This window comes from Nothoprocta perdicaria, unplaced genomic scaffold, assembly GCF_003342845.1.
Source record: "Nothoprocta perdicaria isolate Ctin4 unplaced genomic scaffold, notPer1 scaffold_238, whole genome shotgun sequence".
NCBI lineage: Eukaryota > Metazoa > Chordata > Aves > Tinamiformes > Tinamidae > Nothoprocta > Nothoprocta perdicaria.
This window is the reverse complement of record NW_020455464.1, coordinates 854,396-873,213: the sequence shown is the minus strand read 5'-3', so window position 1 is coordinate 873,213 and position 18,818 is coordinate 854,396. Positions and strand designations below refer to the sequence as shown.

Genomic DNA, 18,818 nt, shown 5'->3' with positions numbered 1-18,818 from the left:
GCCTGCAGGCAGCCCACCGACACGGAGCAGCCTTAGCTGCCTTCCCCTCACACAGGGCACCCAACGGTCAGCAGGGCGGCGTGGGAGCCATCCCTGGGACCCTGGAGCAGAGCCCCCGCTGGAGCTGCGGTTCAGAGCACCAAGCGGCTAACGCAACATGAACAAGGCCCGCGTTTGTTTCCATTTGATGGATAGTTTGATGCACAGTTCAATAAGCTTCACAAGGTACATTTGATAGAATAAAGTAGCTTTATTCATCAACTTCAGCTGGCCGTATATGTGACTGCTGGTAAAGCTGATTTACTTTTTCTATTTCCTTCAGAACAGCAAATCCCTTTTCTGAGTAAACTGTCTACTTTCTGCAGTCTGTCTACAAATGGTAGCTCTCTAGAGTTAAAGCACTCCGGTAATATCCAAAATAAAGACAGCCTGAGAAGCTCTGAGTATTATTTCAACTTTGTCAATCACTGTGGTATCCAGACACAGAGCAGGGAGTTTTACGATTACAGAATTATTCATTTACTTATTTCCCATGCAGAGCACTCTGTACATTGCTGTGGTTTATCATCATTATTACCTGACAAGCATCTGTTTGTTCTTTAAAATTCTACTTCCCTTCAATACTGAGAGTACCTGAAGGTGCCATATAATATATGGTATTATTGATACCCATGCTCTACAATGAAGATACGATCTGGTTTGTTCAAATATACTGATTAACATAAGGCTTCTTATTTAGGTAATTAAAAAATGACCTGGTAGTTAAAAAATGGAATTAGGTGGTCACTACTCAGCRTTAACCAGACTCAGTCTTAAGCAGGCCTTCTATCTTATTTACAGGTTGTTATTTTCCCACATGATAGCAAGCAGAAAACCGCTCTATTAAAATTCCTGAAGAATTGCACAGGTGGGGAAACAGAGAGAAGTCCTTCACATGCTTTTAGAACAGGCAAAGGTTATATTTGTTAGGTCTAAAAACAGACCATGTGTTTCCAGCTGTCTTTATGATTGGTTGGAAATGCGGTCCTTAGTTTTAATATCTCGTACACCACTCACCAAACACCGTTGGCACGATGTCTAGGGGTATGACAAATGCAGATGGGACATGCACAAAATCATCTTTTAAATGACTGTTTCAAAATAATTAATTGTTAAATTGTTTTACTAAATKTACAGGCAAACAGAAGTTCATTCAGTTCATCTGGACTTTTTAACTATAATTATATCCAAACTGAATGAGGCAGATTTGATTGGTGAATATACAGAGAAGTTTGTATACCTTATTCTTGTTTGGGGCTTCTTGCAAAGGCAGATGGAATGCTTTTAGAAGAATCTGAGTAAGACCTGAGAAAAAGTATGGGAGCTGTGGATTCAGAGATCACACCAAAAGCTTTCCAGTGCAATTTTGCTACCTTGTTTACATTTTCCACATACAAAGAATTTATTTCATCCCTATTATTTTTGCAAATGCATAGTATCTTGCAGACAAAAACATAATCAAAGAGACATTAAACAGTATACAGACCTTCATCACTTGTTGCTTGCTGTTTAACCAGTGTCATTGGAGATCTAGCTGGGGGTTTAGTTAATGGATGACGCCAACTCTTAGATGCTTGCTTTCTTTCCATTTCTGCTGACTAAAAAGGAAAAAAATCAGAACAAATTTGGTTTTTTTCAGTCTGCAAAATTATACTACCTGTACTATCCTGCTCCATCAAATCCCTGAAGATTCACTTATTATAACAACTCCAGTACTACATAACAGTTTGCTCTTTTCAGTCTCAACTAAGCTGAGAAAAGAAGGTCTAAAAGAYTTCTAACAAATACCTTCAAGTGAACGCTTGGCTGGGACCAAGGACAGCTGGCACAAAAAGCTATGTCAGATGATGTAATGGAATGAAAACAGATTTTGTTTCCATAAAACCTAATGCAGAGATGATTCTCAGCTTTTCTCCATCCACTTGTTAACTTGAGAACAGTATCAGACCAAAAATAAATTACTATGTTCTTCCTAACTGTTATACTTCTGAAGACTGGGCCAAAATATCCATTTTTGAAACACTGTTATGAAATATGATACACACCTGTAGTTTCCTGTTAATAGCAGTTATTAAGACTGCTAACCTTTACCATACTGGTAGGCAGAGAAAATGGGAGCAGTTCAACTCTAGAGACTGAYGGTTCAAAGTAACAGGTACAGTGTCAGATTACTGGATAGCTAAAATTAGCATGAAAATACATCAACAAGTAAGCAGTAAAAATATCCTACTTTTTTAGAATGTACTGCCACTTGAACACCTCAGAAGACATTCCAACTAGCATCTGATTAAGGCCACCTGTTTTCTTAAGTGCTTTAATATGGACTAATCTCATTAGAAATATGTTCATTCGCATTTCCTTAACACATAAATATATTAACATAATGATGTAATATGCTTCACATACACTGTATGTTTCCGTGCCATCATCTTCATCCTTTTTTATAACAGGTGTTTCTCTGTTTTCCAAGGCACTTTCTGTGTTTTTCAGGTCACTGCCATCATCCTCTGTAGAGATGCTTTCCACTTTCTCTGGGTTTTCTGCTTCAGAACTATGTCCTGGTGGCGTAGGGTATGGTATGGCTGACATTGACTGATTCTGAGATTTCAAACACTCTTCCTTTCTGCATGTATGAGGAGTGGGCAGGGTCGACACACAATCTTCAAGTTTAGGTGGATGCTCACTGGAATCTCTCTTGTCCTCATCTTCACTATTTTTTTTCTCTGTTGCTGGAACAGGAGTGGAGAATGATTCTGCACAGATACCTCCTATAGATCAAGAATATTTTTGTTAATAAATATTAATTTATATTACTTTATATTTATATGTTTACATATTAAATATCCTTAATATTATATTTAATGTCACAACAATCTGGATTATCAAATTCAAAGCTTGTTTCTTCATTTCTAAAGATTTCTAAATCTTATGTCAAAAGTGATTATCCTATCACATTAGTGATTAGTTATAGGAAGACACATACAACTATATAGTTCAGGTTTCATCAAAATATTTTTGAATTGGAGTATGACAGTTTTAATCTTTCTAATTTTTGTTGTTCTTGTTGAATTATGGAAGTATTTTTCTGCCATTCCAAATAATCTAYATTAATGCAGCTTGCTTATTGTTACAGGAAATAAACACTTTGACTAATTAGAGAAGGAAGCAATTTAAAAGGTTACTATACTGAACTTTATGCTCTGCATTTATACCTACTAATTCTGTTAGGAAAACTGTAAATAAATAGAGGCTTATATGGTTTACAATTAGGAAAATATATTAAAAATCACTCTCAAGAACACTGAAAACAATAGTTCTTACCTAAAACTGAAAAGCAATTAGTGTATTTTTATACTTCAAAGACAGTGAGGGATGAATTTGTGTGTATTTTACATTATCAGAATTCTTTATCTTCTCTTGTTTCCATAGAATAGAGACAAGACTGGGTTGGAAGAGTCACTCAAGAAAAAAAAAAGATGTTCCTAAGGAACTCTATTCTACATACAAAAGCATTTTAAATGTGTCACATACAAAATGTTAAAAGAAATGGTCTCTGAAAAGTTTCTTTCTTCTCTTTTTCCTTTATAGTGGTTACCTGGCTTTTCTGAAAATTCCATTTCTTATTACAAAATTGAGTTGCATAAAGACTATCCCAAACTGAAACAGAATCCCTAATTATGAGCAATAGCGTGTTAATCGAATGCCAAGGGCATATTAGACTTAAGCTTCCATGTGAGCAATGGAATTTCCATGATCACATCCAGCATCTCCCTCTCCCTACAAAGATCCAAAGACAAGGTCCATTGGTGGCACAAACTTAAGGGAGAGCCCTCCACCCTTCTCTGCACCTCTTGTCYTGGCAATTGAGCACAGAACAGCAACTACACATTAGTTCCCAAATGTTCATGAACTCCCCAAATTTCTGTTAAAGCTGGGAAAGGTAAGGGCAAAAAAAGTCTTTTTAAGCCTGAAATGGCTTTGATTCAAAAAACACAGACTAATCTGTAACCAGCAATTTCTAAGCATCTATAGTGGAGTACTTCTCCTTTTGTTGTCTTTAATGCTACTCAGTGCCACTGTTTATCATGTCTGATATAACCATTAATATTTTCAACCCACAAAACACACACACAAGCACAGTTTCACTGTCAGCATAAAACCCACAGGACTTCAYACAAACTTAAAGATTAGATGGCATTTTGCCTTTCTGAATAGGAAGGTGAACTATATGCCTGAGCTAAGTGAAAATCAAATTTAAAGACAAGGGATAAACTCCAGAACAGATCAAGCATATTGGTCTAAAATAGATGYGGGAAGAACATCCTTAGAGTTCCCAGACCCAATGTAACTTGTATTATCAGRCAATACAAGGGAAATGGAAGCAAGAGAACTCTGCATTTTCAAAAGCAGGCATTTTGAGCATAATGGATTGCTTCTAGTATGCAGTTCTGTAATGTAAAAATGGAGCACATTCAAGAATATATGTTCTACACTGTTTGTTTCAGTTCTTCAAATTCTGCATTACAAACTACTGAAGACTGTAATGAGGACTGACTTTTTATCCTTTTAAAAAACACCTGAATAAAGCATTTTAGGTGTTGCCCTCAACTCAAAATAATAATATAATTAATATAATAATATTATATAATATAATATATATAATAATAATAAATTATTTTTAGTATGCTACTTAAAATACAATCTTTAATATATAGTGATTTGTGGTATTAGAATATCAAGACTAATATATGAAACATAATCAGTCCTTATCTCACCTAAGACCTTGACATTATCCAATGATTGCTGATCCAGCTGCATTCCATTACTGTTTTCTTCTTCCCCAGAAGGCTCCTCGGTATTTACCAGTCTCGCTTTTTCTCCTGTTTTTTCATTGACCTTGAAGTCATCAGTTGATGCTTCTGTCGCTATGATTTCTGCACCAGCCACCATACCAGATATTCTCTCATCCTCTGGCTTGAGGATGCCAGAGGATGAAAAATCTAAAAATCCTTTAAGCTTTTTAGATCGAGATCTGGTGTGCTGGAAGCTGTTAAAAAAGATACTGCTGTCAGTGTAGAACGTCTGTCTTGGACAAGATAAAACATTTACCAATATATATGTTCCTTTCACCTGCTTAAAGTGGTAAAAAAATGACAAATGTTCATCTTTTTGTGCTGAGATAGTGTTTACAATTTATTAAGTGATAGATTAACAATTGATTGGATTTAACCTTTTAATCTTTTATCGCCATTCCATGGCAGACATTATCAAAGTGTAAAAGTAAAATAACCTTAAATAACTATTGCGTAAAGAACAACCAAAAGAGACAAACCCCTAAAAGAAGTAATGGAGACCAAACATTCTCAGTTGCACTAAAATTAGATGCTAATTCAAAACCTCGAAGCTAATAAAACACTTGTCTGAATATCCTTGTAAAATCAAGTCTGGTTTGATATTTTTGAGGGTTTTATATGCATTTTAACATTAAGGACAATAATATGAATAGAAGAAAATTCTGATTCTCAAAATATTTTAAACAGCTGTTATATTAAGCAATGCATCTATTTAAAAATAAAGTTGAAATAATGTCAAAGTTTTGCTACCTTTTCAGAACTAGGGGAGCAATGCCAAGACATGACAGTTGGTAGCATTTGAATAAAAAGTGTACCATAACTTATCTGCTCAGAACAAAAGTAACAGGAGATTGGAGTCTGTTTTCTATTTTCTAATCGTTCTAATTCAAAGAGTGGGCATGGTGGGATTCTCAACTACACAAATTCTCAACTACACATATCAGACTTAAGCTCTCTCTGACCCTAAACTTATGAAGTCTCCAGAAGTTGGCTTTGCTCTGAGTATCCGTCTTTGCTCTGTTGGAGCTCTATGCTTTTCCCATAATCAAAATGATCACATTTTCAACCAACATATTATAGTAGAAGGGAAAGTGGATAAACATATAATTATCCCTTTGCTTCATGCATTGTTGCTACAACTGAATAAAAGCCAAATCAGGAATTGAAGAATGTGTTTAACAGTTAAGTGCATAAAATCAGTTAATATGTTCCTATGATAAAACTTCTAATATAATTATTATGAAGTCTTTGCTTTTAATTATAACTATCTACCTAAATAAGTAACAGTTATGTTAAATGAAACATTGCTGCTCTAACTGTAAACTCAACCAATTATGTTACACAGTGTATACAGCAAAGCTTACTGCAGGGCAAAATTACATTCAAACAACCAACAATAAAACAACTCTGTGTCTAGGTTAGCATTACACATATATAGAATTTTCAAGTGAGTAAATCATGAAATACTTTCTGGAGATTTGATTTTTAAAAGGCAGATGTTTTGACAAACTTTATAAGAGGTTCTTAGAGGGAGTGCAGGGACTGATGGAGATCTAACAAGCTGGGAAGCAATGTGTTTAAGGCATAGTTCTAAGACAATACAGTATGGGAAAACCCTCCTTGTGGAAGCCTGAGGAACTAATGAATGGCCCTTCTGAGTCAAGCTTTCATAATTTAACAGCAGCATTCTTCCCCATCAATGCATTTATGTTATAGGGAATGCAACAAAGAAAGTATAAAATTTGTAACTGATAAAATCTCACAATCACTAAAAGCTTCAAGAACATTTTTAAAGTGACATCCATTCCCAGTAGTATCTTTCTTCTTGAAAATTCACTTCCCCTCTTTTCTCTGTCTTGAAACAGACCCTTCACCAAGGAGATTTCACAACATCTGGTAGGATTTGTTCAGAAGCAGTCGACCAGTTACAGGGCAGTAACTCCCCTTCATTACCACTTYGCTACTACTACAGCAGTACTCCCAATATCACCCTGAGTGCCTGCTGTTTCATTCTGGGGAACAATTTGCATGCTAAATTGTCTGTCTATAAATATAAAAAGAGTAGAAGTACAGCTAAAAAAAAAAGACTTTATTTTTATTAGTCACCTAGTTCCAGAAAGGATACAGACTTATTTTAAGGAAGACAACTTTGACGTCTCCAAAGACGTACGTGGAGGAATCCCCAGGCCAAGGTCCTAGAAGGAAAGGGGGTCCAGGAGAGTTGGCTAACATTCAGGCACCGCTTTCTCCAAGCTCAGGATCAGTGCATTCCTACAAGAAAGACCTCAAGAAAGGAGACCTGCATGGATGGACAAGCAGCTCTTGGGAAAACTTAAAGAGAAAAAGAGAGCATGCACAATGTGGAAGAAGGGTCAGATCACAGACCACATGGGAACAATATAGGCACATTGTCAGAGAATGCAGTGAGGAAGGCCAAGACCCATCTGGAATTAGAGTTAGCAAGAGATGTCAGGGAAAACAGGGAGGGGTTCCACAAACACATCAGCAGCAAGAGGAAGACTAGAGAAAACGTGGGCCTGCTGCTGAACAGGGATGGTGCCTTGGTGACAGAGGATGCAGAGAAGGGAGAGTTACTAAATGCCTTCTTTGCTTCTGTCTTTACTGCTGAGGCTTTTACCCATCAACTACAGAGCCCAGCGACAACAGAGAAAACTGAGGGCAAGGAGGACTTTCCCCTGGTTGAAGAGGACTGGGTTAGGGATTGTTCAGGGAAACTGGACACCCCTAAATCTATGGATCTGGATGGGATGCACCCAAAAGTGCTGAGGGACCTGGCGGGAGTTATTGCTCAGCCGCTCTCTTCAAGAGGTCGTGGAGAGCAGGGGAGGTGCCAGAAGATGGGAAGAAACCAACATCACTCCAGTCTTCCTAAAGAACAGGAGGGAGGAGCCGGGAAACTACAGGTCGGTCAGACTCACCTCTATCCCTGGAAAGCTGATGGAGCAGCTCATTATAAGAGAGCATCTCTAGGTATGTGAAGGAAAAGAAGGTGATCAGGAGTAGTCAGCATGGATTCATCAAGAGGAAGTCACGTCTGACGGACCTAATAGCCTTCTGTGATGGGATGACTGGCTGGATGGATGATGGGAGAGCCGTGGATGTGTCTGTCTTGACTTCAGCAAGGCTTTTGACACCATCTCCCATAACATCCTCATGGGGAAGCTCAGGGAGTGTGGGTTGGATGAGTGSACAGTGAGGTGGATCGAGAACTGGCTGGATGGCAGAGCCCACAGGGTGGTGATAAATGGGGCCRAGTCCAGTTGGAGGCCTGTGGCCAGTGGTGTCCCCAGGGGTTAGTGCTGGGCCCAGTGCTGTTCACCCTGTTCATCAATGACCTGGACGAGGGCATGGAGTGCACTCTGAGTAAGTCTGCAGATGACACCAAGCTGGGTGGAGTGGCCGACACTCCGGAGGGCTGCGCTGCCATCCAGAGGGACCTGGACAGGCTGGAGAGTTGGGCAGAGAGGAACCTCCTGAGATTCAACAAGGACAAGTGCAGGGTCCTGCCCCTGGGCAGGAATAACCCCASGCACCAGCACAGATTAGGGGYTGACCTGCTGGAGAGCAGCTCTGCAGAGAGGGACCTGRGAGTCCTGGTGGACACCAAGTTAGCCATGAGGCAGCAGTGCCCTCGTGGCCAAGAAGGCCAATGGGCTCCTGGCTGCATGAGGAGGATKTTGGCAGCAGGGGSAGGGAGGGGATCCTGCCCCCCTGCTCAGCTCTGGGGAGGCCAAACCTGGAGCATTGGGGGCAGTTCTGGGCTCTCCAGGACAGGAGGGATGTGGAGCTTCTMGAGAGGGTCCAGCGGAGAGCGACAAAGATGATTAAGGGACTGGAGCATCTCTCGTGTGAGGAGAGACTAAGACAGTTGGGCCTGCTTAGGCTGGAGAAAACTGAGRGGGATCTTAATGAATACGTACAAATTCCTGAAAGGAGAACGTAAGGAGATTGGGGCCAAACTCTTCTGGGTGGTGGCCAGTGATGGGACAAGATTTATTGGGTACAAATTGAAACATAGCAAGTTCCAACTCCATGTGAGGAAGAACTTCACTGTGAGGGTGACAGAGCCCTGGCACAGGCTGCCCAGAGAGGCTGTGGAGTCTCCTTCTCTGGAGAGGTCTTCCCAAACCGCCTGGATGCTGCCGTGTGCCCAGAGCACCTGCTMTGGGTGTCCCTCCTGGAGCAGGAAGGTGGGAATAAACAATCTCTAGAGGCCCCTTCCAACCTCAACCACTCTGTGGTTCTGTGAAACAGGCAGCAGACCAGGCTAAATACAGCCAAATGAAAGGAACAGGAAAAAATACCTAACAATACCTATTATAAAACAACATGAAGATACTAGMATTTATCTAATAAATAAATTGCCCGCTGTACCCTACAACAAGTAGATCCAAAAAAAAGGACTACTACCTAGAGCCTATCATTAAGCTAGATCCTTAACAGATAATGAAACATGCAACCAGTAGAGGTCCCAGTAAGCAAGAGCAAAAGAGAAAAGCRTTAATATTCAGGAAATACTTAGACAAAGCTAAAAAAAAAGATGAAACTATATTCTGTTAAAGAATAACAACTCAAAGCTTTGACAGCTTCAGAAACAGTTCCCCCCTTTTTTCCTAATTTTGTTAGGATGTCACTCTTAACAACTCTGATTAAGATTTTCTTCACATCAAATTTAAATTTTGATCTGTAACTGACCTGTGATATACAAAGAGCTTTTGGCAGCTGCAGTGTGAGTGTCTGCCAAGTAGTTAGTAATATCTCCTTGGAGCTAGAAGATAATGATGGCAAAGACTATTGCTAGAGACACCACAGAACTGCCACAACTTCATGGCATGTTTTTCAAATTTTAGAATAAGCTTTACTGCAACTTGCAGGGGAATTCTTTTGTCTTTGTTTACAGATGTCACTAGAAACAAAGACAACTATCCACACTTAGAAAATTCAAAAAAAAAAAAATATATCTTTACAATAGTAGGATCCTTAGTAGGATCATTTTCATGCTTACCATATCAACTTCAGTTATGCATATGTAGCTTTTAAGGTGAGTAATTTTTTTGCAGTCTGAAAATGGACTTGCTTGTCTCAGTGTTCTTAAGTAAGAAAATAGTAAAATAAACTTTAGATAAAGTAAATGAGTTCAAATGGAGCATCAGAGAAAGAGGCATAAAAAATGAAAAGGAAATTGATATTATATTTTAGACAACAAAATGATAAGGAAGCGTAAATACCATTTGGGCTCATCCTTTACTTTCTTTTTTCGCTGCAGCCAAGCCTTTACTTCAGGTGTTGATTCAGGAGTTGGTTTTGTATGATCAATGGTGTATAAATCCTTCCCTTGCTTCCACAGCTGGTATCTGTCTGGTTGGAACTTCCTCACAAAGATGTCCATTGATATTGTCACCATGTCTCTTCTGCAGGTGCACTGCAAGAGAAAGCAGACATTTGTAAGTCGCAAATTATAGAACAGGCTACAGTCTGAAATTAAAAATAAAAACAAAGATCCTGCATGTGAAAATCCACTCTGTCTTTAATCCAAATTGCCCTCATTTCCTCTCCTCTTTGCTGATGAGAGTTCAAGAGAAGATATCGTCTGTCGAAATACAGCATTCCAGAATTTTGCATTTTTGGATATGTCATYACTCAACTCTCACAGGTTAAGAGCATTAAAAAACAAACAAAAAGCTCTAAGGCTCTATACCATTTCTTTTAACTACATTATCTGTCCTTGAATATTTGAAGCACAAAATTATGTTGAACCGATGTGACAGAATTGCAGAATGTTTGGGGTTGGAAGGGACCTCTAGAGATCCTCTAGTCCAACCCCCTGCTCCAGCAGGGACACACACAGCATAAAGCACAAGGTCGCATCCAGGCAGGTTTGGAATATTTTCCCTTCAAACAAGACCTATATATATATATGTACATACACACACATACACACGCACAMAAAATAAAATCTTACATTATTTTGAATAATGTCTCTCATTCACAGCATCATTGATCAGTAACAAGGAACAACAGCAAAAAAGCTATGGAGACACTTCTGGATAGTARGAAGTAATGCAGACTTTCCATCATCTTAACTTTCATTTTTAAGAACAGAATTTGTAACATAAGGATAAGTGACATTGAATTATCTCCTCATTTACATGCAAAATCTTCTCAAGTTCAAGCCATATTGCTATACAGTGATGACAAATGGTTACATAAGTAACAATCTTTATGATAACTGTCTTTGCAGTTAGACATTGCAACTTCAAGGATCATGGAGAAGAACCATTCTTTAAACCAGCATGGATGTGTCAAAGGAACAAGTCCAGAAAGAAAAATACATTCTATACATACATTGATGAAATAATACAAAAAGATTCATAATAAACTATAAACTATACCTCAACAAGGCACAGAATTTCCTTCTTCTTGTAATTTCAAGTGACTTAGTAAGAGTGATCAGGTGCTAGTAATACTACTGAAATTTTAAAAAGTTACAATATTATAACAAACACATATACTTCTGAGTGAAAGGTAAAGGAGAAACAACACACTCAACACCTTGGCTTGCTTAAAAATACAGAAGATTAAGTTTCTTGTACAGGCTGGGAATATTTCAAAATAAAGACTGGAAACATTTAAAGGTATCTTATTACACAATTAAAGTAGATACATGCCGAAAACCACTTTGCTCATTTTCCCTAAAACATGCCAATAAAAAATATGCTGTTTTAATAAATGGTGGGGGCGTAGTATTCTTCATGGTGGTGATGTTTTTCACTTTTTTTTTCATTTCCCCGTTGACTGACTTACAGCTGACAATTACAGGTCTTCCTGCTTCTAACAGAAACATTATTGAAGGTCTCACATTTTGAGGCAAAACAGTATCATTCTGTTGAAGAGGCCTTTGGGGAGATATGCAAAAGTCTATGTGGCTTTCTAGTAAAATACTCAGACGAAGTTTTCATAGATCACAGTAATTTTAAACTCCTCACATTTTTAACAGCAAATTTAAAACAAAGTTGTCAGATAGTACAATCAAAAGCTGAGTAAAATCAGAAAATTAAAAGCCAGTTTTTAACAAAATGACAGAATGATCACCCACACCAAGAAATACACAAACATAATCTGTCCCAGATCTATCAGTGTTCACACCATCAGAGCAATTCCCACCCATAGCTCTCTCATGGGCAGACTCAATGGAAAATTACAAAATGAATAAGCCTAGAACATACTGGTGGAAACTGCAATAYATTGAAAAAGGTGAGTGAGTGCTACGTATAACAGACCACATAACACAAGCCTGGCTATGGATAAGCTACTGTTCACTGGGAACATACGATCTTTGCCTATAAAAATATCTGTAAAAAACAACCAAAGTTGTTGACAATCAAAATGCTTATGGGAACTACATCACAATTTTCTGATGTTATTATCATCAYCATCACCATCATCATCATTATTTTCATTTATTTTTTTTTTCCTAGTGTAAGGATACAGCTTATGTGGAAGTAATTCAAATAACATTTATTAGTAGCTGCAAGGCCTGTATCRTAATGAGTTGGAAAAAAAAAGAAAGAAAGTTGCGTTTACTTTAATTAATTGGTGTAACAAAGTGTGAGATAAATTTGTAACAACAGAAAAYTGCCTAGGAGATATATTCTCGTCCAAATGAATTTTTTCAGATATACCTTATTTGTGAAGAAACAATACACATTTTGTATTAATTTGGTTCTCAAAAAATAAAAAGGAAAACACCAAGTTTACAGAACTATGCATTTTAGATACATGCATTTGCACCTCTTAAAATAATGAGGTTTTCACTCACTATTTCATTTCCACTGAGGTAAAAGTAATCTTTTGACCTGAACTATTTTTACAGCAATGCTGACATCTATTTAAGAGCTGTTCTTAAATAATATTTTATAAATTAAGAATCTACCATTAATATTAAACTCTTTCACCAGAAAGAATCACTAGATTTTTCAATGAATATAAAAAAATAATAACTCTGTACAGTTTCGTATCTCACAACAGAAAGCGTACAGGCTGTTTTTATTTCTATTTGACTCTTAGGTAGGGAGGATAATTTCTCAGAGGAAATATGTTTTTTAGGGAACTTTTTTCTTTGCAGTGTCCCTCCTTTATGTAAATATTCCAGAAGAAAAAAACCACAGACACTTAAATCATGAGGTAGGTAAATCATTTACTGTAGGTAAAAATCTTTCTTTATAAACTTATGGGACAGGACATGAAAGAATAGCAGTCAAGAAATCTTGAGAAATTCTCTTTTGTGTAAATGAAGAATGGATATCTGGAAAATAYAGTAAAATTAGCAGAAGGAGGAAAGCAAAAGACTGGTAGTAGTCTTTATATGATACATAAATACAAAAAGGAGAAAAGATTCAAAAAGGATTCTCTGAAAATGATCTAGTCATTGTTAATGGATGTAACTCCCTACCTGTCTATAATGATTAGAGCCTCCTCTAYGGTAGAGAGGCAATGATACATTTACTCATGAGAGACACATAAAATATTATATTAAACATATTAATCCAACTTAGCAGCAAATACAGTTCTTAAAGGGTTTTGTCACTTACTGTAATCCGGTTTTCATTTAATACTCTAAAAAAACAAGTTTTAAAAATGTACAGGCACGTTTTAATAAACTTCGTTTTAAAGGTGCTACAACTGGATCTATTTCTTACAGACTACCTGCAGAACTAGTGCTTGATAGGTACTGTTTATAGAAGRGCGGAATTTAATAAATCATAGTAACAATAACTGTTCTTCACTACAGAATCAGGCAGTGATATATTTGCACAATGACCTTCTGGCAACTTGTAGGCACTGTTGCAGAAACCTTTGATATCAGCTATCCATCTGTGCAAGCTTCAATAAAGCAAGTGCTCTTTCCGTAAAAGTCAGAGCACACTCAGGTCCCTGACACAAGCAGTTACACACACACAAAAAAGGAAAGGATTGTAAGCAACACTCTTCTCAGAGTTTTGAAGAACACTCCCATACTGTTTTAAGTGCATACTAGGGCAAAATATATCCAATAAATTAGTTATTTGTGTTCAAATATGCATAAGCAAATATTCTGCGATATTTAAAATGCAGTCTAATATTTAAACAGTGCATTTCTAAAAATATATTTTTCTTGAATTCTATTTCCAATTTATTTTCCACTTACACAAAATGCCACCTGCACATCCCAATGCAAAAAGACTGCATTWAAAAAAAAAATAAAAAAAGTAAATGTAGACTTGATTCYTTCAATGCCAGGGGCCACCTCAAAAATGGCCATTTTTCCTCTAAAGTATCATTGAAATGCTGATAATGGAAACACTGGATGACAGGGACCAACTTAAAGAAATCTATTTTTTCATAAATATCCTGTCTCTCAACCCTCCTTTCCCTTTATCCTACCAGTACCCCTTTATTTATGCTCTTTCTTAGTTGGCATGACCCAAAGATCAATGAATTAAGTGGTGCACGTGAGAATACTGATAAAATCCGAAATCCAATCTGACATCAGTCTACACAGGAATGTCATTAAGGAACTCACTGAATAAGAGAAACATCATCTAAGGACAGTGAGAGCAGAGCCGAGGCTTTAAGCACACATAGGGTAATCTCACAGCACTTGAACTCTAAGTTTAGGTTGTCACGACAGAGTTACAGATAATAACAGATATCGAGGGCAGCACTCTCACTTTTCACATGTTGACATCTATTTGCCAGTAATTGTAAGAAAAAAAAGCAGGATTGTTGCAATAAATATTGCCACAGTGAGAAATGAATACCCCTGCCAACTCAAATGTAGGAAAATCCATTCTTCATCTAAAATTCTGTCCAAAATTCTTCTCTTCTTTTTGCTCAGATCCAGTTCTTCCATCCCTGACACCTACTCACAGAGGCCATTTGCCTAAAGTCTCTATCTCTCTGCTGAGTCTAATGAACTCATTCAGCCCTTGACTTGGCTTGGTTTGGCTACCCATTCCATGGATGTTATCTATATATTTGAACTGCATTTCCTGACATCCAGAAGATACAGAGTTTTGTTCCTTAGCTTAAATTATCTTGTAATGCTTTTTTTAAAAAAGGCATTAAAAATCACCAGGATTCCATCTCTGTAAAGTTAGAATTTAGCGTCAAGAAATTAATATCCATTGCAGTGAAGAAGCTGAACAGAATCAACCTATTTTAAAATGTCTCCTGAAGTGAAAAACAAATACCTCATTTATCAGTGTGTATATATACATATACATACACATATATATATATTCATACACTGAGTATTGTGTATCAGTACATACACATATAGATGTGTGTTTACGTACATATATTCACAGTAATGCAATCAGGTAAGTATAGCTATGTGCATTTTTTTTCATTACACTTTGTGTTTTACAAGGCTTGAAATCTGGCTGCTATTATACCTGCATTTATAACCAACACAGCTCACAAATAGATTGTGTTGAAAAACAGATATAGTCAGACCCATGTACTGTTTTAACATTACTGAGCATTCCAGAACGTTGCTCATGAAGCACAGTACAGAAAATAGGATACAGTGAGTTGACAAAACAAAAAAAAAACTTTTTAAAAATTTACAAAATATGTTTTTCCTAAACATTTCAAAGATGTTCTAATATCTCATGATCAAGACAGATTTCTCAGGTTTCATCCTTTGATATTCAGAACACTATACTATGGGATTTTAGAAGGAGAAAAATAATGTTATCAGTGGTAAATTGTAATACACAGTGACTTCTGCCTGGGGCAAGCAATGAAATTYAAGAGAGAAAAGGTGTGTTTGAGTCTTATGTAAAGCATATAAAACAGTACTGTATTCATTAAGTTTCTCTAAGGTACATGATAAATATTTTTCATGGCTTGCCCTGGTTTTTAAATATTAGAAGCCCCAAATTAATTATTGGTGTCAACTTTCATCTGCGATCTTCAAGTGCTTCATGAAACAGGAGACTAAGTGGTACAGACATTTTTGTTGTTTGTTATTCCAATAACCATGTGATTCCAAATTTTAGGTGTTACTCTTAATTGAAAGAATTAACACTTGCATATATTTATTCTAGACTGTTAATATACTTATTTATTTTTCAGCACATCCAATTCTTAAATCCAATTTATGTTTCTCTAAGACACTCCATTTGTACTCTTACTCAGCGTAGCCAAACAATATTTAGCAAACCTATATGCCTCCCATCAGATAACAAAAAAATCTGCACTTCTATACAACTTCATTCCAGGAATTTCAGAATGGTTTGCAAATATTGATTTTTTTCTTTTTTTCTTATGTTAACTGAAAGGAATAAACCAGAGCATAGAAATGCTTCTTTTCTCAAGGTCACTAGACAAGCCACAGTCAGAACTGAGACTAGAAGACATTTGATTTTCAGTTCCATACTCCAAGCATAACTTATTTCTGAAGAAAACAGAATGATTTTCCCAGAGTTCTTAAAATAACATTTTTTCATGGTTCTCTTTGACAGCTCCAATTCTATTAGAGAGAACCAAAAAACACAGGGCAGAAGGAAAACCATGATACGATTCCAAAACATAATTTAAAAGGCAGGAGAAACAAAAAAAAAAAAAAAAAAAAAAAAAAGGGAAATTTCAAATAATTTGCAGCTCTTCATTATTTTATCATTTGAAAAAAAGGCAGAAAAAAAACAGACAACAGGTATAAGATGTTTTTCCATTATTTAAATCCTAGTGAAGAAATAGGGTATAGTGATCTTCAGCCCTCCTAAAAATTGAGCAGCAGATGCAACGTCAACAGAATCCACCCAAAGAACACATTTCAGTATCTTCAGTGTGGCCTTGAAGAACTGCATCACCACAAACACCTACCTTAAAGTCTCTTAAAAGTCAGAACAGCAAATGCTTCTATTAATTATACACTGAATTATGTCCTCAGTAACTCCCAGGTCATATTTATCCAGGTTTTCCTTCACACCTTTCCCTGCCAATTTTGTGTTCCACCCCAGATCCAACAGCAATATAAACGTAACCTGAAATCAGAATTCACTGGCTCTTCTGTCTTCCTAACAGACACTTTCCTCTACTCTTAATTAATTAATTAATGGTTCTGTTAATGTAATACAAACTTCTTTTTTCAATTTTCTGTAGACATCAGAGCTACCACCAATCAAAAAAAAAAAAAAAAAAAGCAGTGATATATTTTAGTCACTTAAGGATACAGAAGTGACTTGAACCAAGCAGGAATAGGATTACTGAGTAACATGGTATTATTTGTGTATCATTATTTGTATATTACATGTGGCTGCAACTACATTTTAATGTGGAAAGCTGGAAATTCTAGGGTATTGTTAGGCTTTTTAATAGAGAAAGATATTAAAGACATCCAGTATTAAAAATCTGGTGAATGCAGAATTTTCAGTTGATTTTTTTTTATATATATATTTGGCTTTTCTAAAAAACTTCAATGTTTATCAATAATGAAACTTTTATTTAATGATGATATGTAATAAGTAAGGTTTCACGATATATTTCATGTATGTCTTCTGATGAAATCATTTTCTGGTCGCTTGTAATTCTCTGAATAATTTTACCAGAATATGAAGCTCCCCACAGTGTGATTACAGTTAACCAAAAGAAACTACTTCCAGACGACAATTACATGTTTTATATTTATTTACAGAATACCTTAATACTAAGATGCTAACTATAATAAAGCACTAAGTAAAATACTAAAGTGCTGAGACTTTCCTCTCTGTTAACAATAAAAGTTTTATTATTGCATAGCAAAAAGGACATTTTTTAACTTCGTTGGAGTTCTACAGCACTTCTGCCCCAAATCACCTCTCCAACTGAGAACTATTACTGCTAAAAATCCACCTCGGGATCCTAGATTTGCTTGAAACTTTCTCTATGCACAGAGTCTGTTTCCACCATGGACCGTTCCTGAAATCTCATATCCTRTCATGCTTGTTTTGTTTTGTTTTGTTTTTCCAGCTACTTTATTGGTTTCTATTAAAATGGCAAAAATCTTGATTAAAAAATAGAATAAAAAAATACAAAAAGGAAAATTCTCACCTTCAAGACAATCAGAACACCACCTTTAGGGAAAAGAAAATTGTCTGTTGTTGTCCAGTTAATCATGTGGTTGCAAGTAACACCATGCTGCCATTTGAGAACCAGGCATTTCTCATTGGGGTTTTCCAGGTTTGCAAAAGTTGGGGAGAAGGGAGATAGAAGATTACATAAAGGAGGAAACTGCAGAACACGCTACGACTTTTCCTCTAAAGCTGTGGAAAACTTTCTTGTTCATTTATCAACTCGTTCGCTGACAGAGGCATAATGGTATTGTTATAAACCATCCGGAGTTTCAGCCCATGAAACAAGCGCCTCAAGGGTTCCTTTCAGAGTACTAAAAACTCAAATTGAGCCTTAATATAGTAACAATGTTAAAAGAATGGAATACACTCCCATCTCAACCGTTATGGTTGGTATACTGAAACACTGGACCTAACTATCGAAATTACCCAAATATATCACTTGTAATATTACTAGTACCAAATGTAAGACGAGCATTACGTATTTAAATTGCAGCAAAGAGGAAAGAGTAGCTAAACCAAAAGAAAAGTCACAGCATGAAGTATGCAATCAGAAAACGCTGAAACTATCCCTACACATTTTGTGAAGAAATGCAGTATCTTTCTGTTGAGCGAGGCTCTCGTACAGAAAAACAGATTCACTGATGCGAAGTAAAGCCCCTTCTAGCAAGTACTGGGTTATCAACAAATACATCATTGTCATTAAAGATACGAGAGAAACATCTGCCAATAGTCATGGAAAATTGAACTCATTACTGGAAAACAGGAGTTTTCAGCTAACACACATGAAAGACAAAAAAGAAATGCT

The 18,818-nt window shown here is 36.6% G+C and overlaps 1 protein-coding gene across 3 annotated transcripts in view; it reads right to left on the bottom strand.

Moving 5' to 3' along the window:
• KDM4C (lysine demethylase 4C) overlaps positions 1-18,818 on the bottom strand; it is a 236,967-nt gene that overhangs the window by 100,219 nt on the left and 117,930 nt on the right. For all 3 annotated transcript variants that reach the window (XM_026039705.1, XM_026039704.1, XM_026039706.1), the window contains exons 9-12: positions 10,142-10,335; positions 4,815-5,086; positions 2,446-2,807; positions 1,526-1,637 (exon numbers count right to left, since the gene is read on the bottom strand). In XM_026039705.1, the coding sequence (XP_025895490.1) occupies positions 1,526-1,637; positions 2,446-2,807; positions 4,815-5,086; positions 10,142-10,335 (940 nt within the window). The remainder of the gene's footprint in view (positions 1-1,525; positions 1,638-2,445; positions 2,808-4,814; positions 5,087-10,141; positions 10,336-18,818) is intronic.